We start from the raw sequence: 25,581 nt of genomic DNA, 5'->3' as shown, positions 1-25,581 counted from the left end.
TTGTGGAAGTGACCCAAGTCTGGGCCATAAACGATGGCTAGAACCCAATTCATTATTCATTTGTTCACTCTCTCACTCTTTTAATAAATACTCTTGCACTGTTTTGGGCATTTGGGAAATAGGAAAAAGCAAGCCAGACAAGCTCCTACTCCCATGGAGCTTACATGGAGAGAAAAAACTGACAGGAAAAAAGGAAACACAGAGATAAAGGAGATGGTTCCAGATAAGAATAAGTGTCAGGAAATAAAGCCATCCCCAGGCTCAGATTGCCTCCCCACAATGCTTGCTCCTGTCCCTTTTCCCACGAGGCTTCCTCCAGGCCAGGCAAGCCAGGCCCAGTGTCTGGGCAGCTAAAACAATGATTGTCCTCAAGTTTGTGCTCCATTGTCCTGATGACAAGGATGCATTCCTGCAAGTAGGCAGCCTAGTCTCTCCTATGCCTGAACAAAGAGTCTAACCAGAGAGCAGATTTGGCCTCCAAATAAATCTCCCTAGAGGAAGTGCTAGGGCCATTTCCTACCCATCTAGGCTGCATCCCCTGGGTTTGGGGCCCACCCCCTGAAGAGAGTATTTGGCCAGCACTGGGGTCCCCAGCAACATCCTCAGGAAGGAGGCCAATTGAGACCAGCAAACCAAAACTTTAAAGGGGGAGTGGAGAGGGAGGCCAGAGGGAGAAGAAAATCTGCTTTCTCCGTCCTCAGAAGCCCTCAGGAAGTACACTGGCAGGGCTCAGAGCCAGGATCTCCTTGTCTAAACTCCCTGCTCTCTCATCTGTGTCCTCGTTTTTCTTAATTACATACAGACAGGCTTTTTGAAGCCTCTCTGATCTGTTGCCACGGTTACTACTGATGAAAGCTTCCTGATGAAAGGGCTAGGAAAACTCAGTCCTTTTAAAGGATGGGAAAACTGCTGAGCTGTGATCCTCTGTCTGGGTGGAAGGAACAGGGTGGATTCTGGGTTGTAGGGATGGGTCTCCAGGGTCTTCCAGGATATGCCTGAGAGGTTGGCTCAGACTGCATAGAGCATGGATGGCATTGGGACTTCAAAAAGTTAAGCAGAAATGATCCTTCTAGAGCCATAGGGCTAGCCCAAGTGTTGTCACATTGAGATAGAATCTCCTGCTTCTTAATGTGCTTTGGGCCAGATGATTTTTTTTTTAAAGAATCGAGAGACAGGGTGGGTGGGAGAGAGTAGTTGAGTTTATTTGTAGGCATAAAGCTGGAAATAAGAGCACTCTTGAGTAATCAAAGGGAAAATCTGCTGAAGACAGGGAAGCCCCGGAAGCCAATTTCTTTATTAGGAATCTTAATAAAGCCAACATCCTGGTTTGAGAATTTAGATGTGAATTTCTGGCTGGTCCAAGGTATAGAGCAGGCAGTGTCCAGCTAACTGTGCATTGCTGCTGCCAGGGTCTGTGTCCTCCCCATGGGGAGCAGGTGAGGGTGACAATCACAGCGAGGCAATGCTCTCCTGGGAGGCTCCTTGTGCAGGCTGGAATTGAACTGCTTTGCATAAGGCCACAGATGAGGCCCTCCCTTTTGTGTGCATGACCCATTGAAGAATCTGATGAGAGCAACAAAGATTTTCCTGAGAAAAATGAACATGTACTTGAACATATACTTGTTTCCGGAGACTCTGAGAGGTCTCTGAAACCAACCAACAAACCTCCTAAATGTTCACAGCAACAAAGTTAAAAAAATATTCTCTTGCTGGCAAAACTTAGGGATGTGAACTTCTAAGCCTTAATTTTCTCATCTGAAAAATGGCAGTTTTGAGGATTTAATGAGATAGTAAGTCCAAGGAGTTTAGCTATATGGTTGGTACCCAGAAAAACTCAGTTAATGTCAGCTGCTATTATTATTAGTATTGTCATTATTGGATGATCTGGTTGACCCACTCGTTGAACTAAGATTAATCTAATTCAGCCACTTGTTCCTTGAGCAGAAACCCTGATGCCCAGACCTATGCTGACATCCATGAAGATAAGAGGAACCCATATGTTTATTAATGAGGCAAGACCCCTTACCTACAGAGTACTGGGAATTGTGGGCACATACAGTTAAGTGTCAAAGCAAGTGATACAGACACAAAGAGTTACAAACGGATGTTTGAGGAATAAGATCAATGAAGAACAAAACTTTTAGAGATGGTGTCTGGGCATCCTGCCTACAAGATTGGAGTTGTACTTGAGGAGAAACACCTTGAAGGCTTTCTGCTCTAGTCTATACCCTTTGGGACACCTAACCCTTGCAAACACATCCTAGGTAGAGCCCTAGTCTTGAGTATAGGGCTGTGTCTCCAGAATGGTTCCAGCTCTTTTTACCTCCTGGGCTCAGAACCTCTGTGTACATCTATACATCTGCTTTCTGGCCTTCTAAGAGGCTGTCTGGCTTTGACCAGTATCTGGTCTTGCTTATTCTCCTTCCTCCTGGCAGGGAAACCCCACCTTTATACTCCTATAGCAAACTGTGTTCTCTATGCAATCTTCCTTTAGGAGAAAGGGTTGAGATAGGATTTGTGAATGAGCCAAAAAGGACATTTGATGCTCAAGACTCTCGAATGCAGAAACAGTGTTCTCATGGCTGAGAAGAGTCAAGATTTTAGCTTGGAAATATGTGGTTTGCATATTTTAATGTGGGCTGAGGATTAAGAAGGGAGAGAAAGGGAGATCAGAAAATAACATCAGGGATAGGGATGGCAAAAAAAAGTGTGTTGTGAGGGGCAAGGAAGACATGTGAGGAGTGGTCCAGGACTGGTTATCAAAAGTGATAGTACTATCAGGACATCTCTTTACTCACTGCTCACTGTGACATAGCTACTTTAAGGAACCATGTCTGAGTGATTGGAAGTCTTCCTAGGGAAGAATAAAGGTCTTTGAGATTTTATAGAGAAATAGATAAGAATCAGGGAGAAGAGGCAGACATGGAAATGGGGGCTATGAAGGTCTGAAGAGGTTTTATATAAAAGCAAAATATGCAGGAAACTAAGTCAGGCTGGTGGTTATGCCTTTGCCCTCAATACAGCATACAGGGCTGAAAGCAGTATGGGTTGGAGGGTAACATAAGCCAAAAAGGGGAAAGTTTGTGAATGTCAGAAAGGCTGTAGAGTTACCAAATAAACATGAGGTCAACTTCATGTTCAGCTGTGGTTCCTTCTTTGGTAACTTGTTTATTGAAAACAATGTCAAAACAAAGAACGTCTCTTTATTCTCTCTGGCTGCCATGTGTAGCTTTGACACTCTTCAGACTAAGTTCAGCTCTCTCTCTCTCTCTCTCTCTCTCTCTCTCTCTCTTTCTCTCTCCATTTTTCTTTTCCCCCTGAGGCACCAATTCCTCTTCCACCATTCCTTCACTTGCTGTAGCCTTCCTGGGAGAGATTGGACAAGAGTGACCGCTATGCTAGAGGAAAGGGTTGTGACGTGGTGTGTCGTGCGGGTTCAGCACCTCGGAGAGGAGCATATGAGCCTGAACACCCCCACTTTCACTGGGGTTCCCTGGATGGCAGTGGGCAGTTCCCAAAGGTTCTCTGTCAGGCACCAATAACACCACAATAACGAGGGTCTTCGACAACAGGGGTTGTAAAATTTTGTCATTAAGGGGGTGGGGTGTATGACTACTTGAGACCATATCAGGAAACCAAGAGTAAGTTATCAGGGACCTGGTGGAAAGCAGTGGCATCAAATGAACAGACTGCTGAGGCACCCTCCATTCAATAGTGGAAGCTTAGAGGGGCTTGGGATCTTTGGGAAAAACTGATCAAGGATTATCTATAATTTGTGAGGGATGAGCACCAGACAATTAGAACACTGTTTTGCTCAATGTGAAAATGGTAGTGTCTGAAGTCCTGAGGTGTCTTTTCCAAAGAAGGAGCTGTGCTGGGGGCCTGAGGCACAGGACTGGAAAACTGAGTCATGTCTGTTCCTTTGCAAGCTCAGGTATGCCAGTTACTCCCCTCAAAATGTAGGCTGTCCCCCCTGGAGAAAGGAGGAGAGGACATTGAAACCTGGAGCAGTCATGTGGCTTTACTTTTCCTAACTGCCCTCGGATCTCAATGTCCCCAGAGACAACTTTATGTCACCTTTTGAACCAGTTTAAAATGAACCCCAGGGACATAGTCTTCCTGGGGGTAGACACCTGTGCCATCTGCATGGATGTCGGGAGGACAAGGCTTTGATTGGGTGGAACTCGTTTGCTTCATGCCACTGAGTGAGTGAGTAATTTTGGTAGTTTGCCTAGAATAGATTTCTACAAAGATCATCTAAAAGATCAGAGAGATGGCTGTGGTTTCCTTTTCAGTGGAGTTCTATATGGAATTGTGAATTTCATTTTAACAACAAACCCTCTATGCAAAGTACTATCATAGGCATTTTGTTACATAACTTAATGAAATCTCATTTTCCCAACATCCCATGGTGTAGGAACTATTATCCCCATTTTACATATAAGGAAACTGTAGCTCAGAGCCATTAAATAACTTGCCTAAATCATGTGATGGGTGAATGCTGGAATCAAGACTTGAGTACAGGCTTGAATGGTTCCAAAGTGTACTCTTAATAACTCTTCCCCCTAGGGTGGAGGCACCTAAGGGTGCAAGGTGCAAGTGTGATGCAAATGTAGCCAGGTGCTGGGGGGTAGGGGGTAGGTCCCTTGTGGAGGCAGGAAGCTCTTGTTCCTGAACCGTTTCAGTAGTTTCCCTATAGAAACAGGGCAACCGTGGTTCCAGGGCCTTGCTGAGCACGTCTGAGTCTGTGGCTCATTAGGGTCTTGGAAACACTGGTCCTGTACTCAGGCAATTCTCCTAACCATAACAGTTAGTAATAAGAAGAAATGACTAGTCAAAACAAGGAGAGACCCCGCTGAGAGGGATTTCAGGAGCATCAAAGAACCCAGTGTTACACATTTCACCAAACACCAATGTTTGTAGAAAATAATTCTTGTTTCTCCTGCTTCTGTGGAGCTAATTGCCTGGGAGAGAAGGGGGTGAGTTTCACTTTGTCGGAAAAGAGACAGCCCCTTTACCTGGCCTAAGCCAAAGCCTGAGCATGTAGGTTTCCCCAGGGCTGCAGGATCCCTTGGGGGATGGCTGAGGACCCTGCACCCCAATTGGCAGTGTATCTCAGCAGGAATGGCTGACAGCCATCTTGCGTCACTGTCTGTGTGAGGGAGGGATAGAAGGTGGAATCTTCTATTTGTGGCCCAAAGTGAGGGCAGAGAGAGGGGAGCTTGGACATGACACCCCCTGCAGATTCCTTGGGGACACTTCAAGTCAAGGAAAGCTAGAGGTCATGTCCTCTTAAAGACCTGTCCATCAAGACCTCCTTCCTGGCCCTGAAATGTGGCCTCCAGGGCTTTCAGAAGTGGTGAAAGATGCACTGGACCCACAAAGGCAATCGGGCTGAGTGCCAGCTTTGTGACTTTAGGCCGGTCACTCATGCTCTCTGAGCCTAATCTTTCATGGATTCTTGACTGATCAGTCCATCTGTGTTGCTGAGACCCTACAGTGTGCTAAGTCCCGTATGTAAGATTATGGTATGAAAAATACCCTGGCGTCTACCCTGAGGAGCTCAAAGTCTGCAGGGGAGCTGGGCACTCGCACAGCTGTCACACAAGCCACTGACTGACAAGACTGGTGGAGACGCATCCCCAGGCCCTGAGCAGGCCAGGCACCATGCTGCAGGGACATGCAGGGTCCCTGCCTTCTTCCTACTTATGGGAGAATCAAATGGCAGAATATACGTTGAAGCCATAGTGTATCTTAGTATGCTCCACATGCATTAAAGACTATTCAGTATAGTTATCCAGGAATCCCTGCCCTCCATGCACCTTCCAGCAGAGAAAGAGTGACCACGTGCACACCTGTACAGTGAATAAAAGACACTGTCCAGAACATTTGACCTGAAGGCCCTCTGATGAAATCTTCCTGCCTAAGGCTATTGAGGCCCCAGGCAGATCTTCTCTATGGGATCTATCAGGCTTCTACACAGGGCTCCCACCCCAGACTGGGATTCTTTCTCTGCGGGATTCAGATAGTCTCTGAGAGAAAGAATCCCCATAGGTCATCCTGCTGAAAGATCCATACACTAGGTCACAACCTGCCAGGCAGGCTCTAAGGTGTTTGCTGCAACAGTATAAGCCAGTCAGATTCTTCTTGAAGTCAAAGGACTTTGGGATACACTTCAGTCTTTGGCACAACAGAAGGATAGACCGTTCTTGGGCAGGGTCTCCCACAGAGCAACTTGTTTTGGAATATCATTCTTACTTGATGCAAACTCAAACCCTGAATCATCCCAAACAACTCATTTGATTTAGCATGTCCTGACTCAACCCAGAGCTTGGTAATTTCCCCCAGGCTGGTGCCAGTGTGGAGACTGAGATCAGGAAAGAAATCTAGAACAAGGAAACTGATGCTATGTGTCTTGAGGTACAGTTGGCAGTCACTGGGCCAAGGCCTGTCAAGGATGAGGGTCACACACTTGATGGAAGCTTTGCAGGTAAAGCATCTCAACCCCCCTGAACTCCTCTCGGCACACAGCCTACTCTGAACTCTCAGATACTAGGTACTAAAGAGAGAAGGGCAAGGATCTTCCAAGGTAGTTTTTAAAAGAAAATAACCATCTGGGCCAGACTGGAGAAGCCCCTACGGCATGCAGGGGTGGTAGCTGGGATAAGGCCTCAAGGCTACTGCAGGATCAGCAGTCCTCTCTCCACCATCCACAGAGAGAGTGTGGTATCCATAAAGGACTCCTGCATCTCCACAGTTCTTCACAAATGACAAAAAGCCCCTCACCGTGTGGCAGAATTTTTCTAGTTGTCATAATTCTCCATCTTTTTTAGAGGCTGTATAACAGAATGGCATCAAGACAACAGCTGGGAAGAGACTATGGGTTACATAGTCATGGATTATTCATCTAATTTTCCCTGGGAATACACAGAAGAGTCTCCCAGCACCACTGTATGTGGTTCTAAAAGAGACTTGTACTGTCTTCTTCCAGGTGTACAGAAAAGGCCCAGAATCCAAAGATAACAATTTAAGGTTAAGGGAACAAAAAGAGAAATTGAAAAAGGCAGGTATACCTCCCAGAAAGGTTTTGGTCATCAAAAGCAAGTCCTGATTCTGACACTTCATAGACACACTCATTCTTGGCATGGGAAGGAACCTTGGAGGTCAGAGTGTGTCCCTGGTGGTGAATGCCCTCTACAGTCCCTACCTGGTTGGTCAGCCTCTGTTTGATTCCTCCAGTGATGGGAAGCTTACTACTCCCACCACCAGGAAGTCATCTGCTAACAATAATCATAACCTCTTTGAAAATACAATGAAAAAAGTTACCTATTCTCAATACCACAAAACCCATAAAATATGTAGAATTAAATCTCACCAGACCTGTGTAACACTTGTATGGAGACAACTATAAAACTTTACTTAAGGGCACAAAAGAAGACTTGAACACATGCTCCTGGATGAAGAGATGCACATCATAAAGATGATAGTCATCTCCAAAGTAATCCCTCTAGTCAATGCTATCCCAATCCCAATGTAATAGGATTGATTAATGAGCTGTGCCAAGCTGATTTCAAAGCTCATCTTGAAGATAAAAATGTTTCAGAACTGGGAAGATATTTTGACAATGAATAATATGTACAGACTTGGTTTACCAGTTATTGAAACATACTATAAAGCTACTATCTTTAGAACAGCTTAGAACTGGTGCCAGGAAAGACTAAACAATCAATGGGAAAGAATAAAGATAAGTCTGTACAGTCACTTAGTAGGTAACAAAAGAGTTATCTCACTAACATTTTGGACAATTCAGCTCACAGGATGTTATTTTTTTAATAAATTTATTTATTTATTTTTGGCTGCACTGGGTCTTCATTGCTGCGTGCAGACTTTCTCTAGTTGTGGTGAGTGGGGGCTACTCTTCATTGTGGTGTGCAGGCTTCTCATTGCGGTGGCTTCTCTTGTTGTGGGACATGGGCCCTAGGTGCACAGGCTTCAGTAGTTGACGCACGCGGGGTCAGTAGTTGTGGCTCACGGGCTCTAGAGCGCAGGCTCAGTAGTTGTGGTGCACGGGCTTAGTTGCTCCATGGCATGTGGAATCTTCCCAGACCAGGGCTCAAATCCATGTCCCCTGCATTGGCAGGCAGATTCTTAACCACTGCGCCACCAGGGAAGCCCTGGGATGTTATTTTTAATAAGAGAAATAAGAATACCAATATCACATCTTACACAAAAATAAATTTTAGATGGAGGAAGGAGCTAAAAATAAACTCTATATAAAGATGTAAAATAAAATATGAGAGTGTTTTTATACCTTAGAGTGTGGAGGACATATACAAAACCCAGGCAAAAAGTCAAGACGCAAATCCTCAAAACCAGAAAGAGAAAGATGGCCAGGTATGAGCTCAAAAATTTAAAACCTTGATAATGCCAACAAATACACTTATAAATAGAGTTAAAAATAAGTACAGGGCTGGGGGGCAAGATGTCACATATAATTAATAGGCATCTAGAAATCAATTTTTAAAAATAGAAAAAGGGCAAATGTTATCAACAGTCAATTCCCAGAAGACAAAATAAATTGGTCAATAAACATATGAAAAACACTAATTTATAATGAGGGAAATACCATCAAAATTACCAGGAGGTCAGTCAAATTGGCAAAAGCCAGAGTCTTTTTTTTTTTTTTTTTTTTTTTTTTTATTTTTGCGGTACGCGGGCCTCTCACTGTTGCGGCCTCTCCCATTGTGGAGCACAGGCTCCGGATGCGCAGGCTCAGCGACCACGGCTCACGGGCCCAGCCACTCCGCGGCATGTGGGATCCTCCTGGACCGGGGCACGAACCCGTGTCCCCTGCATTGGCAGGCGGACTCTCAACCACTGCGCCACCAGGGAAGCCCAAGCCAGAGTCTTGATAACATCCAGCTGGGCCTGCCAGTGGGGAAGCAAGATGTATACCACTGGGAGGCGTGTCACTTGGTCGAGTCTTCTGGGGAAGCACTTGGTGGTATTGATTTGCTTTCTGAGTGTATGTGCCCAGTAACCCAGCAATTCTATTTCTAGGTGAATTTCCTCCACAAATACAGGCTTATGTGCCCCCAAGGTATGTCTGAGCGTTTTCATGGCAGTATTGTTTGTATTAGCAAAACACTGTGTTGGCCCAAATGCCCACCTATGGGGAACTCTATAACACAGCAGAGGTTGCTCTTCCCCTCCCTCCCCCCATCCCCCTGCTCCCCCCTCAGCCATCTCCCCTCCACCACCACACCAACTCTCCTCTCTTCCCCAGTCTCACTGAAGACACATTTCCCAACCACTTCCACAGAGACCACATGACGAATCTTGACCAATGAAATGCAATCCTTCACTGTCTCAAGCAGACATCAGCATTATTGTGCTGTCGGGCCAGCTCAGAGGCAACCGTATTCCTTCCTGAGGGATGCAGTCCAGCACTGCAGGTAGGGAGCCCTGAACCTGTCAGTTCTGGGCAGAAATCGGGCCCTGACACTCTCGAATGTGTGAGCTAGGGTACTAGCCCTGCCAGGCCTCAGTTCTCTCATCTATAAATTAGGAATGACAAAGGTAGCTATCTTATATTCTGTGAGGTTAATTGAGAAACTCCATGTCAGGGGCTTAATCAGCATCAGCTATTATGTTAGGCTTACTGTTAGGCGCTTCTGTTCCTGTTCCAGTCGGTTGTGGCCTGTGTCAGGGAGCACCAGGCACACAGCACTTGGGGTTCACTCGGAAGAGGCCTCTGCCCTAGGCCGTGGTGGTGCACAGCCTTCCCCATGCAGGGGGTACAGGTATGGGCATGGCTAACCTCATCAGAGCTGCCTACAGCCCTGGAAGGACCAGGAAGCCCTTGTCCTTCCACAGTTGAGAGGCACTGGCACAAAGCCTGCCCTTTGTTCACAGGGAGAGTGAATTCTCACCTCATAAGTTCCCCTGTACTGGCCAGCAAACAGCACCCTCTCTGGAGTAACAGAGTTGCTCTCCATCTCTGCTCACTGAGCACCGGTAGGGCTTGGTGGTGACCATGGCTTTCCATGGCCCACCTGCCCCCCCGGCCCCCAATCACCCACCAACAGAGACAGCCTGCACCAAGGCGCATCTCACTGCACAGCTGTCATGCTGGCCTCACTTCACGCTGCAATGTGGAGCTTCCTTTATTGCCATTTCCAAGATGAACAGAGCTCGTGAGATGAGCCCCAGAGGGGCTGCTCAAAAGGCCACCTTGGGCATCTCTTGGCAAGTCTAAGCCCACAGTCACAAGAGGCGGGTGGGAAGACACACACCAAGACTACCATTACCCCAACCTTCTCTCTACAGAATGGGGAGGGAGGACAGAGCCACCTCTGTGTCCAAGTGGCTTCTGGCCCTCTACCCATCAACCCCTGAGACAAGCCCCCCTTCTTAATGTGGTTTCAGAGTCAGAGCACCTTGATTGAGTGGGGCAGAGGTGGTCTCTGGCACAAGCTGGAGGGAATCCTGGTCCTTCCACAGTTGACTTCAGACTGCAGCCTGCTCTCTCTCTGCAAAGTCATCCGTGATCATTTACCCATTGGGGAGTCCAGACTTTAAGCCCACAGCCAACCCCCTGTCATAACAGTTCTCAGTTGTCTGGCTCCAACTGGACACTTTACAGTCAACTGTGCGGAAAATTTCTCAGAAGACCAACACAGAGTTACAAAATAAATTACTCTAAAATGCTATTGTCCTGGGGCTTCCCTGGTGGTGCAGTGGTTGAGAGTCCACCTGCCGATGCAGGGAACACGGGTTCGTGCCCCGGTCTGGGAAGATCCCACATGCCGTGGAGCGGCTGGGCCCGTGAGCCATGGCCACTGAGCCTGCATGTCTGGAGCCTGTGCTCCGCAACGGGAGAGGCCACAGCAGCGAGAGCCCCGCGTACCGGAAAAATAAATAAATAAATAAAATAAAATAAAATAAAATAAAATGTTATTGTCCTGGTCCGATGCCACACATAATTCAGACAGCATGGACATGCCCAACACTGACTATGAGACTCATTTCTTTCCACTTCACCCAGCCTCCCACACAATTCAGAAGGCATCACCAGTACCTCTTTGTACACTTCCAGTTGGGAGTAGATCACTAATCACTCAGGGGGCTTCACTCTCTTGGACGGTGTTCAGAATCTACCCTTAGACTAAGTTGAAAGTGGCTTCCTTCTAAATCTCTGATGAGAGTCAAAGATACCTGGGGCTCTTGGTCTTTGTCACACCCAAGTGAAGTCATCAGGGACATCTGTGGGTCTCTGGCTCTAACTGCCTTGCTGCATTCACATGTTTTAGCCAACTGGGGCATACAGAAGATCACAGTCCTGGTCCGGGAAAGGGTTGGCTAGTGCCACGTTTCCAATATGGCAGCTGGAGGTCCAGAGAATGAAAACAGGGGTGGAGCCAGTGATTCCACCCAGTGTAATGTAGTTTGAGGGTAGGTTCTGAACTCAGTCCCTGGACAGGGTCAATGATCAGTAACAGAGGGGTGCAGTGGGTCCATATCGGTTCTAGGACTGATTGGCAGTGGTGACTTTGACAGGTGATTGCAAAGAAGAAACTGGTTGGAGGTCTAGGAGGGAGTCCCAGACCTGACCCCCTCCCCGTGGGACTTGGGTTTGGCCTCTCAGAACTGGATCAGGATCTGATTCTGGGTTACATGGATGGAAGAAGGCGGACTTGGGGAACCAGGACCTTAGTCACAGCTGGGGACCACCTATGAGGAGCTGGGGACCAAGGTGGTCTGCACACGTAACACACAGATTTGTGATCACATCGTGATGGGGTGGAGATAGGGGTGATGGTGTAAGATTCCCGCCAACCTAGGATGACTCTCCAGAAGCAACTGCCATAAAATGCCCATTTTCCCCACACTTTGTTTTCTGTTCTTATTTTGGACCGTGCAATTCAGATATGACTCAAACCTTATTCATAACGACCAAAACAAAGACAATTTTTGAGCCCTTACCATACGTCTGACACTGAGTTAGGTATATACATCATCACAACTTGGCACAATAATAAAGAGTATCCTCATTTTATGGAAAAGAACAGAGGTTCAGAGAGGTTAAGTAACCATGGCAAAGGAGCCAAGAGTCCAGTCTGGTCTACCTGATCCCAAGAGCAGGGCTCTTACCACCTGGCTATGTTGGGCACCTACCATGTAAGGCCACAGAGGGGATAAAAAATCAGATCAGCATGTCGACAGCTTCCAGTTCAGAGGACAGAGAAAGCCTTACACCTGAATAGATCTGAATAGAATATTCAGAGTGTGCATCTCCTTTCCTGGGGATGAGGTAAGATGCTGGCAGAACACAGAGTTGTACAGCCACCTGCCTCCGACTGTCTCCTCCTTTGAGGAGGAGAATTGGAGCAGAGAAGATTTAAGGACCCTGAGCTACAGCTGCCATCAAATTCCAGCATCCCTCCGAGACCAGCCCCACCTGGGATCAGAGCCTGCAAATTAGACATCAGAGCCATTGCCTGAAGGCCAGCAAGGAACATTCAGGACAACAGAGGGTCCTAGAGCCATGGGGTAGACAGTTTTGTTCCGATTTTCAAAATAGAGAAGAAAGTAGATTAAATAAATAAACTTTACCTCAATCCCCTCCTACTTCTGAAACTTTATAGTTAAATCAGTGCATGGTGAGCCTCAAGGAAAAAATGACAAAAACCAGCATGGGTCTCTAAATATGGCCACATGACACTGTTTCTTTTTAAAATGTATGAGCCTTTAGAGAAAAAGAATATAAAGAGTATACCTAGGTTTTAAGAATGGAAACTGAAAAAAGTACACAGATACTTGCGTACTGAAGGAAGAAATGTTAGCAAAACGATAATTCCAGCGCTTGGATTTTAGCTGCCTTGAAAATAGCACAAAAGTAGGGTAAGCAACTCCAATAATAGTAGTAAAATAAAATATCTTACTTTCATTGAATGCTTCCTGTTTGAACAATGCCAAACACTGTTCTAAATAGCATTACTCCATTTATACCCTTGACGACACAGTGAGGCAGACACTATTACTATACCCACTTTTTGAATGAGAAAGTAGAGACACATAGCCCTGTCACTTGCCCCGCATCACACAGCTGGCAAACGTCAGAGCAGTGTTTGAACCCAGACACCAGAGCACACACTCCTAACAATTATGTTAATACTTGTCCATTGAAATCAGTTTTCAAAATGGTCTACACTTGAAAGAGCATGGTGCCCAAATCCACAAGGCAAAATGTCTGAAGTTACATGTGTAAGTGCAGAAAAGGGGAGACCCAAATGGGCAGCATTTCCTAAAGGGACAAACAAAAACTTTGAATGTTCAGTGGTCAAAAAGTATGGTCGGAGCCCACGATGCGAGAGGCTGCAACCAAAGTGAACAATCACCGGTATTCCAGTCACAGGAGAAAATCCACCAAGTTTCCACTGGATTTTCAGGAGCGAGGGTCATATGTTTCAATCTGGCTGCCATGTTTTAAAAGTTGTATTGATAAATGTGAGATTCAGAAAAGGCTGCCAGGACACTGGGGTTCAGGAGATCATACGTGTTGGGGAGTAGATAACTTAACCAATGCTTTGCCTACAGTAGGTGATTAAGGAAGGATAAGGAAATTCTTCGTAAGCACTGGAACCACTGGCTCCACCTGCAGGACTTTGGTCCTCAGTGGTGGACCAGTGGTGAGGTTGGGAGGAAGGCAGTGCCTGATCCAAGGTCCAGAAAATCTCTCTTACAGTGATGGGTGATGGCTGCCTAACAGTGGAGTGGAGCTGCCCTGCAAAATATATCAGCTGTCCGTCATCACAAATATTCAGAAAACTAAAAATGGAATGACTACCTCTCAGGGTTGTTGGAGAGACAAGGCTGGCACTCGGGAGGAGTTTGGGTGGCAGGGCCTAGAAGGCTGCTCAGAGTGTTAATAATCTGTGACTCCAAATGCCCATGAGATGAAATGCTCTTAAGAGGAAAAGCTGAAGCAGAAACAGCGGAGCCTGTGCCCGGCTATTAGCTTAAAATTTAGAGCTATATGATGCCTCCTAAGAGTTATACCCACTTGGGTCCAACAACTGTGAAAAGAAATTGTAGATGATAGAAGTGTGAAAGTCCATGTACACAGGTAATGCTGACCCTTCTTGAAACAGCACTGACAGTTATAAATAGCTTTCAGATTGCTGTCACACTCCCTCAATTCTGCATCTACATGTATACACTACCCAAATCCAGGCACCCCGAGAAGCAGCTTACCCTATGACTCTTGTTTATCTGTGACCCCTGTTGGAATTTCATCTCAAGGAACACACAGATTACCTCCCCCTCAAAAACACAAATGATGTATTGTTATATGCAGTGTGGATCACAAACCAGGGTAAAATCAAGCAGCACCTTTGCCTATAGAAAGGGGCATATGGCTGATATTTTACTAAAACCCTGATCAGCAATGAATGGGTGAAACTAACCTTGACTAAAGCAGCCCTCTTTTAATAGGTTGCAACTCCTAGATGAAGAGGTAAGTGCTTTTGAAAAGGCTGGGTTTTGAAAAGTATTTAAAATCATCCCTAATGTGAAGGCATGTAGACTAACGAGCAAACAGTCCTCAATTTATAACACTGGATTCCTGTGTCCTGTGGAGTGTTTGTCGCCTTGGGGGACCTTCCTGCCCTACTGGACTGAAGGGCCCCTCCCTGAAGCAGTGGCCCCCAGAGGTCACCTGAGGGGTGAGGCCCATCACCCATCACCCTGCCCACCTAATCCTCCATCTGAGCTCAGGGGAACGGTCCCCACCAGTCACTTTGCTTCTGCTTTAGTTTCCCCCTCAGCTCTCCCTGAGCCCACTCCAGCCAGGTCGTGCTCTATGGTCTCCACTCTCTCTCCCACCACTGCTCCTACCACCCAAGACTGAGAATGAAATGGAAACTGGGCCAGAGCAGATGGGTGGTTCTGAGAACTAGTGAGAGCCTCCCTGAAACACTCAAACACAGACACACACTCACATCACAACATACCCCTCTTCTCTTCGTCCTCAGGCATGTATTCGTAGCCTCTCTCTCTCTCTCTCTCTCTCTCTCTCTCTGTCTCTCTCTCTCTGTCTCTCCAGCCTGCTACACAAGACATTGACGGGGAGGGGCCGGCCTGTGGTCCCAGTCTGCAGGAATTCACTCAATGGCCTTTCTCCCCAGGAGTCATAAGGCAAAGGACAGAGAAATATGACCTAATTCTAAAGCAACGTTCTCAAACTTTAACGAGCTTCAGAATCATCTGGAAGTCTTGTTAAAACTCAGATCTCTGCCCCCTCCCCTCCCCACTCCCCATCCCCAGAGTACGTCATCCAGGAGGTCTAGGGAGGGGCTGAGAATTTGTATTCCTAACAAGTTCCCTGGTGACACTGAGGCTGTTCGTCCAAGCACTGCATCTAAAAACCACTGCTGCAAAGGAAACCATCACTGGCCAACTTGTCAAGCATAAGCCATCAGGACCCAGGACTGGCAGGAGGAGGTTATGATCTGATGTCCTTACAGACTTTTCACAACACCACAAAGGCCATGAGACCTGGCTGCAGAGGACTTCCTTCTTTCTCTGTCATCCCAAGTTTATTTCCATCTTCTGGGCCCTGGTACCCTCTTCTCCATCCCACCCACCCTGCCTGCAAAGACCAGGGTCTGGGCAGTGCCACACTCCTGGGCAGTCCATCCAAGGAGTATGTTCCCTGCATCATAGGGACCACCCTGCTGCCCTGGGGCAGTTGGGATGAAAGAGGGAAACAGCTGCCAGCCCCATAAAGGATGAAACATGAGCTTAAAAGAGAGAAACGGGAGTAGGCAGAGATGGGGAAGGGAAGCTTGGATTCTTATCCTTCTCTGTGGGAGGTACAGACTCAAGAGTGAGAGTAACAGCAAATCCCTATCCCTGCCATGACCATCTACAACATGCTCCTAAGAGCTACCAAACTGTAGCTCTGTGTATGAGGTCGTGGCATTGGAAGCAGACAGACCTGAGTTTGCATCCTGGGGCTTGCCTGACATCCTGTCATTTAATTCCCACGACCTCCTAATTTGAGTTCCATCATACCCAATTCTGCCGATGAGAAGCCCCTGCTCACAGAGGCCGTCCCATGCCCCAGGTCACACACCTTCGGGATCCACACCCAAAGTGCCTGCCTTGCTGCTTAGCTTCCCAGCCACCTCTCTGAGTCAGCAGGGAGGTCAGGGGTGGTCTTTGGGGGACCCTGGAGGGCTGGCCACCAATGTGCCCCCCATGGGAGGGGATGGCAGACGGGGCCAGGGCACAAGACAATGATCTCTGGAGCCCCTTTTCACTCCACCTCTATAATCAAAACTGCAGAGGGAAACCCACTGTATTTGGAGAAGAAATAAAGAAACAAGACAGCACTAGCTTGTCTCTGTGATCTGTCAAAGTTTCTCCCATGTGGATGCAGAAAAAAGGGTTTCTGTGGTCGGAAACATAACAAGGTAATTATTTTTACACCAGTCCTTTTGCATAGTTTTTCACAGACAGCAATTTTATAAGGCATAATTATCTATTTTCACCTGCTTCATAAATTCCTCCTTTCCATTTCTTCCCCCCGTAAATAGAAATTACGTAAAACTGAAGACATGCATTTCAGTGCTTGGTTTTACATTGTCATGCACTTCCTCATATGTTCCTGGCTGCCACCTCTCTCCTGATGTCCCTCCGGTCACGCTTCCAGGGCCATCAGACCCTCCTGTGAAAGAAGCGGGTCAAAGCCTGAGGAGTCACTGAGCCCCTGCTCCCTGAGAACTGAGAGCCCATCTCCTCAGTGGCCACTCCTGCCTAGCTTCTCAGCACATCTCAGTCGTGGAGGAGAGGGCTCAGCAGTGTCTGCAGTTCTCTGATGCTCTATCTGCGCCTCCCCCCCTCCTACAGCCCGTCAGCTCCCAGTGGCTGTCACCTTCTGGCTGGTTTTCATCGGGATCTCCAGGCTAAGGTGAATAGTGACTGTGATCTGAGCCACACGATGGATTCTGCTGTGACACGTGGGGCTGGCGTCAAACCTGTACTCTCCCGAAGGACGTCACTTTTATTTTTAGATCCCCTATCATGCTGGAAGCTTCCATATCTGCTGCAATCTTCACACTTTCCAGGGATATAACCAAAGCAAGTTCTACCACTGACTGAGAGTTTACTATGCACCAGGCACTGCGCCAAAGACTCCATAATATGATTTTGCTTAATCCTCATAACAACCAGAAAGGCATACATTATTATGAGGTCATGAGAAGAAAATGACAGAATGTGAAAAAGTTAAGACATTAGCTCAAAGTCACAGAGATGGTAAGAGACAGAGTCAGGATTCAAACTTCTGTCTGTGAAGTGCCAAGCCTACCTTCCCAGTGCTACGTGCAAATCGATGATTCAATACGCTTTCCTAGGACCCACTCAAAGTTGGGGCTGTTTGGGGTGCCAGGACTCCCCAGGGGGCCTCAGGGCCTCTTGCACAGTGACCCAGGGAGACAGCAGGAGGAGGAAAGCTGCAACTTCCTCAGCTGAAGCTCAGAAAACCTTCAGGGTCTCAGCTCCCCAGCCTACAACCACTGCAACCCCTCTGGCGGGTGGGGCTGCACCTTCCCCTTGACGTCTCCCCCTGCCCCCTGCTGTAAGTGGCCCTTTGGTAACTCCTCATTAAAGCTGGTCCCCACTGTCCACTCTGTGTAGCCTGGCTTCTTTCAGAGGGTTTTGCTAGCGGGGAGGGGTGAGGTCACCTGTGACCTGCCTCTAGCCATCCCCCAAGCTCCCACCTCATCCCATCCATGGCTCAGGTTGTCCCTCTGTCTCTGAGGGAAGCCCTGACATGATGCAGCGTGCACCCTAGACCCTGATATCAGCCTCCCGGTACTCCCTTCCCTCCCTCCAGAGCCTGTCAGGGACAAGGCCTCCTCCTGAACATGAGCACATGGGGCCATGGCTGTACCAGGAGGCAGTCGGCCAGATACTGATGCAACAGATCCAGAATGCCAGGCCTGGCAGAGGTGCAAGGAGGATGAGGAAGGAAGAAGAAGGGAGCTGGGTGTCCAAGACCAGCAGAAATACATCATCACAGACTCATTCTCCGAGTTGCCTAAGGCCCCTCATCTCACTTCACTTGAAGCCCACACCAACCCTTTTGACGCCTTAGCTTGGTGTGTGCTCAAATCCCTGCCGAATCTATGAGTGTTGTCAAGGACAAGGCTGGACACACAGGGTTGCCAGAGCCTCTCAGAGGTCAAAGAGATGACAGGCTCTCCCAGGAGATTAAAAAGAAAATGAAGAAATGTCCACACAGGGCTCCAAAGTTATCATGTATTCTAAATGTTTAGATTAATTTAGAATAAATTAACACTTTGAACACAATAAAAAAATACAATATATGTGTGCTCATTTCATGAGATTAACATGATTCATTAAAAACATTCATTTTTAGCACACTATAGATATTTTTAGCCTTGTAAAAGAGTACATTTTAAATCGTAAGATTCTCTGTAACCTTTTCAATATTGTCAGTGAACGACTCTTGATACAACCTCATTTAAAGATGGTGGCAACAGGTGACACCTGAGGCCTAGGATCTTGGAAGCTTCTGACACTGTGTCCCCTTTCCCTGACACCCATGGGACCTGAACACTGTAGATGCCCGCTGTCCTGTACATTTTAGAACAGACCTCCCCTTTGCCTGGGTCCTCCCAGCGCCCGACCGGGCCATCACCGTCTCCTGCTTGGATGGACAGACGGATGCACTTGCAGAGTGAGCAAGCACCTGGGCCCTTTCTGCCCCCCCTCCCACCCTCTGTCAGATGGCTGGGCCCATGCTGGCCACCTTGCTCCACCTGCAGAACCAAATGGGCCCCAGGCCATGGTGCAGGGCTGTGCCTGACCTCCACAGCTCCAGATATGCTCCTTGTATCTGAAAAATTATTTACTGTGGTGATGTGTGATGCGTTTTTAAGAGAACAGATGGCACCTCCAAATAGAATGCTTTAAGAGGAAAGCCTAATGAGATTATAAAAGCCAACAAATTGACTTTTTCATACAGCACTTCCCTGGCACACAATAAATCAAATATATAATGAGGCTCAATAAAGTAATAGGTTTATTTACACTTGTCTTGCCTAGCATTGTGCTGCTGCCCAGCCTGACCTCTGTGTCCTCTCACCCAGTACTGGCCCCTGCAGGCCAGGGCAGGGAGCCAGACAATGTGTCCCCGAGCAGCTCTTGGACTGACCTTCACAGGCAAGTGTGGCTCTGATTTGGTGATTTCTGGTCTGACCCTAGAGCTCTCCTTCGGGGGGAAAAGAGCACAGGGCTGTGTACAGCATGTGGTGACACCCCCAGGCATGTCCAGCATTCACCCCCACTCTGGGAAAGATGTGGAGATTTTGGTGGGACATAGTGGGTGGGAAGGTGTCCCTAACTCAGAGTTGGCTGGACCAGGACAGGAGAGAAAAGCCTGGGAGGTCTGATTTTAACTAGCTGGACTCAGAATATGGGTAAGCAGCACAGAGTAAGGGTCTGCAATGTGCAGAGTGAAGGCTCTGGGATGTTCCTGTTTATACCAGGAATCAGTCCTGTTGGTTCAAGCACATCAAGTCAGGTGATAGAAGGTAGATGGGAGATGTCAGGTGAGAGGTAGATGGGAGAGGCGTTGTATAGCAAGGACCTCCACGTCAGTATTCTGCCTCTGTTTATTGGTCTACCTTCTCTGTAGGTGACCTTGTCCAGGGGCTGGATGCGTTTACAGGGTGTGTCTGCTGAACTTCCCTGGTGGGAAGCTGGGGACCTAGAATTTTATTTGCATGAATTTATCTGCAGAAGGAGCCTGGCCAATTAGAGAGGATCCATGAGCAGAGTGGAGGGGAATGTTTCCAGAAGGAAAGCTGTGAGACCTGGGCTTTGGCAATCATGGGGACTGGTCCTCGGTCTGGACATCCAGGCAGCAGAGATTCAGCATCCTTAAGTGGCTTCTAAAGAAGTACATTAAACAATGCTTCTCAAACCTACAGAGACACACAGGGGAACCTCAGAAATCAGTAGATGGGATAACACAACAGAAAGACAGGGACTCCAGTCAGCAGAAATGGAATCATTTTTGTTCATACTAACCCAGGGAGGTCTGGGGGAAAATCAGTTTATAAGAGGATGCGCTTTTCCTCAGTTCAAATCTATAAGCATTGATTGACCTTAGGACCTTGATCTAGAAGACACTTTCATTCTTCTTTTTTATCCAGCCAAGATTATGTAAACTGCAAGGCCAGAATTAAGAAATTATTCTACTTGGAGCTCAGTCATATCTTTTCTGTTCATCAAACTGCAAATAGGCATGAAATGCTCTGTCTGTGCCTTTCTATGCTGGGGGTGGGCGGAAGGAGTTTGGTCAGAGGAGGTGAAGGGAAGGTCCTTGCTCAGAGGGATCCAGGCAACAGCATCCAACCCAGGAGAAAGTTCTAGCATAATTAGAGGTTAACCTGGAGCACTGACTTCTGAACGCAACAGGAATACTGAGAAGAAAAAGCATCCCATTTCAGGGCTGCTACACTTAGGAGAGGAGGAACAAGTTCTTGAAAGTATTGTGCAGGGAGAGTAGTGCTTCCTGACTCCCCACGATTGTGGATCATAGGGGAGAAGATTGTGAGGAAATTCTCCCCTCATCCATCCCTCCCCAGGGAGTGGAGTTGCTGCCTCCACTTTGGGCAGGATGACTGCCCTTCCCTCTACAGCAGAGAGTGGGAGAGTGGTGGAGCTCACGCTCTGGACCCAGCCCCTAGAAGTTCTGCCTCAGTGCACACAGGCCAGGACTCTGGTCTTGTCATTTGGCAGAGGCATGGATGCACCACACTAGGCACTGGAAGGGACACAGGGAGATGAATACATGGAGCTGGCACACAAGGACTTTCATTGGGTGACCAAGAAGGCAAGTGCAGACTAATTGGACAATTAATGAAATCAGGAGAGTTTTGAGGGAGGCTGGTCACAGAGATACAGGAAGGCCAGTGAAAAGAGAGGATAGTCTCATCTGTCAAGACCAAGGGGGCTTCTTGGAGGAGGTGACTGGAAGAGTTACTAGGAATTGTTGCAACATCCTGGTACATCTTGATTTTGCACTCAAAGAACTCTCCAGTTGACATTTTTTAACCATCTGGTGGGCATAAGTTGTCTTCTTTGGGTGGGAGGAAGGCCCTCCCATCTGAGAGGAGGGGGCCAAGAAAAAAGTCTTGACCCGGTACTACTGAAAGAAGGGCACTGCTTGCCCAGCGAGGAGCTGTCCGTTTCAGCACCACAGCCAACGTCTCCGCTTTGTACTATGCAATCGGAGGATGCTGTCTTAAGCCTTCCTTGCCCTAGGCCCACCACTTGCACTATCAGACAACCAAACTCCCCACCCCAGAGCCCCTGGTAGATACTTACTAGTGCATGCCACTTCTGGGGGGTCAAAATCTGCCCGGTAATAGCCAGTCCGGCAGGTGCAGATGGGAGATGCCTCTGAAGGGGATCTGCTGTTGGAGGGACAGTGGGAGCAGCCCTCAGCTTCCTGGTTGGCCTTGAACATCCCGGCAGGGCAGGCTGTAACACAAAGAGACCATCTTAGAATTAATGGAAGAGTGGCAGTCAGAGGCCCTTCCCTGGAACTGGGAAATGAAACATTCTGTCACCTTAAAAAGGACATTGAGATACCCCCTTGCACAAAGTCAGCATTTCGGATTGAGGCAACCCCTACTTAACACTTCCAAGTCTTCAAACATCCTTAGTGAAATATACCTTCCTGGTACCAATGGCTTCTCTCACTTGAACAATATGAATAATGATTCTTCCCTTTCAGGTGCATCAAGAGATTTAGTTGAGAAAATGAATTAATGTGTAGCGCAGTGTCTGAGGCATAAGTGCTCTATAAACGGGAGGGTTATTCCCTCCCTCTTCCACCTGTTAACAGTCATGGTCTTACCCTGATTCACTCAGTGAAGAAATTTCACCTGGGCCTCGGATGGAAAGCGGTCCTGGTTGACAATGAACTGGACCCATGGTTCTTAAATCCCATGCTGCAACACACATGAGGGAAACTGTGAGCTGTGTTAACACGTATTATGAATGGTGGTAAAGGGCTGAAATTCATGAGTGATTCTTTAAGAAGAAATTAAAGTGATTTCAAGGCTACTGGCTTAACAACATCATTCTCCCTTAATTGCATTTTGAAATGCTTTGTGGGGCTGGCGCAAAGCAGGATGCCTTTGTAGGCAGTGCACCAGGGAATGTGTCATGCACTTGGTGTCATCTGTCATCTACATGTCAGTGGGGAAGATTGGGAACACCTGGTATAGCCCAATGCCCACTGGAGCTTTTCTCAGATATGAGGCACTTATTCTCCTTGCTCCATGGGTCAGCCTGTGAAGAGCCATGTCCCAAAATGTCTGGCTCTAGGCCACCCCTCAAGCTTTTACCATGCCTCATCTACAGAGACCTTTGACTCCAGACATCTGGTCTCTGCCTTGCTGATTCCACAGAAAATTGCCCCTGCCTGCCCTGCTTCCCTGAGGCCCTTCCTCACTATCTCAGCTCCTGACTCTTCTGGTCCCCAAGAAACCTGCTCTGGTTTATCCTCCTTTGAGACCAGGTAAAACTAATTTCATGGTCAACTCATTTGGCTTTCTTACATGCTTCACTAATTCATTCAACAGACATTTACTGTGACCCTGCTGAGAACCTGATCCAGGGAATTTTGAGAACAGAGCCTGCCCTCAAGGAGTTCTTGATCCAATGAGGTCATACAGTTGCAATACAATGTGATCGTTGCCATAGTAGACGTACCATTATAAAGGTTTCTACTTATACAAAGCTCATCTTCCCAAATATACTGTTCCCTCCTGGAAAGTGCAGAGTATTCTTTAACAGGAGCAGTAGCCACCATCTGTTAACATTCTTGTTAAGTGCTTTACATGCATTCCTCTATGGGGTAGCTATTATTAGCTCCATTTTGTTACTAAGGAAATTGGGACACTGAAAGGTTAAAAGAGTTGCCCAGAATCACACAGTGGGAGAAGTAATAGCGATGATATACATATAAACTATGTGAATAATATCCACAGCTTTTCTACCAAGACAAGAAAGAAGAACCGTTTCCTATGCTGGGTAAGTTTTCTCACTCCTTTGCTCACTTGACGTGAGGTATAGGGTTTCAGTCACTCTGGAAGTGCCCCGGGGCAGAAGCTCATCTTGAATGAGAGGGAATTTCTGAAATGGAATGTCCTGGAATGGCATAACCCAAGAGTGTTCAATGGAGTCCATGTCCTTAGGATTGTTAACACCTGTTACTTACAAAAGGGGTCTGTGGTCAGATATTTTGAACCTGTGGGTTTAAAAAGTTCATCTCATCTTTTATTACAGAATTTTTCAGAATTTCCCCAAATGGGATACAGAATGCTGTGTTTTCTCACCAAGAAGCCCTATACTGTAGAGCATCTCCTGGAATTCAAGTTCCATGGAACGTACCGGGGTAAATGTTGTCTAGGCGCTACAATAAGGTTCTTAAGGATTTCTGTTGTAACCCATGTAAAAATGAGCCACTTGCTACCCATCTCAGTACATTCAAATAAACTTCTTAGTAGAAAGAAAAAGAAAATCAATCTCTACGAAAGGCTTAACAAATAAAACACCAAAAGGAAAACTCTGAATCGTACACCTAGTATCCTAGAATTTGGCTTGCTGATCTATCTTTCCAAGCCCACTCAGTAAAGTCTCTCCCCCTATTTCTTTCCTCCTCTCTCCCTTTCTTCTTTCCACACCTCTTCCTTACCACCCATGAGAAGCACTTGGCCCTTTCAATTGTAAATCTCCCAGCATTTCTGCACCCCATTCAGTTCTGGAGCTGGACAACACAGAGAAATCCCAGGCCTGTGCTGTGCAAACCCAGTGGAAGCTCTTTCCCTGGAAAGTGGGGGAGAGGAATGTGGAGACTCATGCATTCACTGGAGCCCTGCCGCATGTAATTTTCTTAATGTATCAATCCAAGAGACACAAGGTGTTTTCACTTTCTTTCCAGCATTTAAAAGCCTCCTTGCTTTACATTTAATAAGTTAACAGCATAAACAACCATCCTGATGTCCACAAGTAGCAGAGGGATTTAGAAAGTGTCTTCCTCTGAGATTTCTGAGGAAGGAAGGCAGAACTGGGTGTCTCTAGACTGTGACAGCCACAGAGGGAGGAAATGGAGAGGGAGGCCAAGCTGAGCTTTAAGAGAGAGAAGCTCAGAGAAGGGTTAGGGTGAAAGGCCCTGGGAGGGGGTATGACTCCATCTTCCCCAGGGCAGTGAGCACCAGGTAGTGATCCAACAGTCCCGGGTCCAATTCCTGGCTCTGCTGGATCCTAGCTGGGTGATCACTGGCAAACTATGTAATCCTCACTCCCTCATCTGTATAAAGTATCCATAAAAATGAAATTTAACACTTCTCACAGCAACTCCCACAGGTCATTAGAATTTATTAAACTCAAATATGAAAATTTACCTAATGCGCGGTGAGTGTTAAATAGTGCTCATTCCTCTTTACCTCCATTTACCCAGTCCCTTTTGAAAAACAAGTTTTCTTTGCACAAACTTTTAGAATTGAGGGTTAGAATATAAACTTAGAGTCCCAAAGTCGGCAAATAAATCCTGGAACCAAATGGAAGAATGTGTTTCTGCACAGATTATTTCTGTTTTGTATAATGGGAGGATCATTATATCTGTAAAATATATTTGATCGATAATTACAAAATGGATGAAACTCATTAATATTCACATTTCATAAGTTAATATTTTATTAAAATCTATGTGTAGGCATTCCCTAATTTATAAAGAAACAGTATGCCTAGGTTCATTTATTGAACATTTGGCCTATAACTTTTTTTTTTAACATCTTTATTGGAGTATAATTGCTTTACAATGGTGTGTTAGTTTCTGCTTTACAACAAACTGAATCAGTTATACACATACATATGTTCCCATATCTCCTCCCTCTTGCGTCTCCCTCCCTCCCACCCTCCCTATCCCATCCCTCTAGGTGGTCACAAAGCACCGAGCTGATCTCCCTGTGCTATGCAGCTGCTTCCCACTAGCTATCTATTTTACGTTTGGTAGTGTATATATGTCCATGCCACTCTCTCGCTTTGTGTCACATATATACAATGGAATATTACTCAGCCATAAAAGGAAACGAAATTGAGTTATTTGTAGTGAGGTGGATGTACCCAGAGTCTGTCATACAGAGTGAAGTAAGTCAGAAAGAGAAAAACAAATACCGTATGCTCACACATATATACGGAATTTAAGAAAAAAAAAAAGGTCATGAAAAACATAGGGGCAAGATGGGAATAAAGACACAGACCGACTAGAGAATGGACTTGAGGATATGGGGAGGGGGAAGGGGAAGCTGTGACGAAGTGAGAGAGTGACAAAGTGGACTGTAAGTTGTAAGCACACCTGGACTATATTTTCTCATAGAATTAATGCTTTAAATAATGCTTAAAATGCCAGGCTAGTCCACAAAGCCTTTTTTAACTCACCTTGTACCAGACGCCACTAATGAGAAATAG

The 25,581-nt window shown here is 46.8% G+C and overlaps 1 protein-coding gene across 1 annotated transcript in view; it reads right to left on the bottom strand.

The window, feature by feature from the left end:
• EPHB1 (EPH receptor B1) overlaps positions 1–25,581 on the bottom strand; it is a 428,446-nt gene that overhangs the window by 120,201 nt on the left and 282,664 nt on the right. Inside the window, exon 4 of the mRNA XM_065876076.1 lies at positions 21,427–21,582. Coding sequence (XP_065732148.1) covers positions 21,427–21,582 — 156 coding nt within the window. The remainder of the gene's footprint in view (positions 1–21,426; positions 21,583–25,581) is intronic.

The sequence above is a fragment of the Phocoena phocoena genome, chromosome 4, assembly GCF_963924675.1.
Source record: "Phocoena phocoena chromosome 4, mPhoPho1.1, whole genome shotgun sequence".
Taxonomy (NCBI): Eukaryota; Metazoa; Chordata; class Mammalia; order Artiodactyla; family Phocoenidae; genus Phocoena; species Phocoena phocoena.
This window is presented reverse-complemented; position numbering and strand designations above follow the sequence as displayed.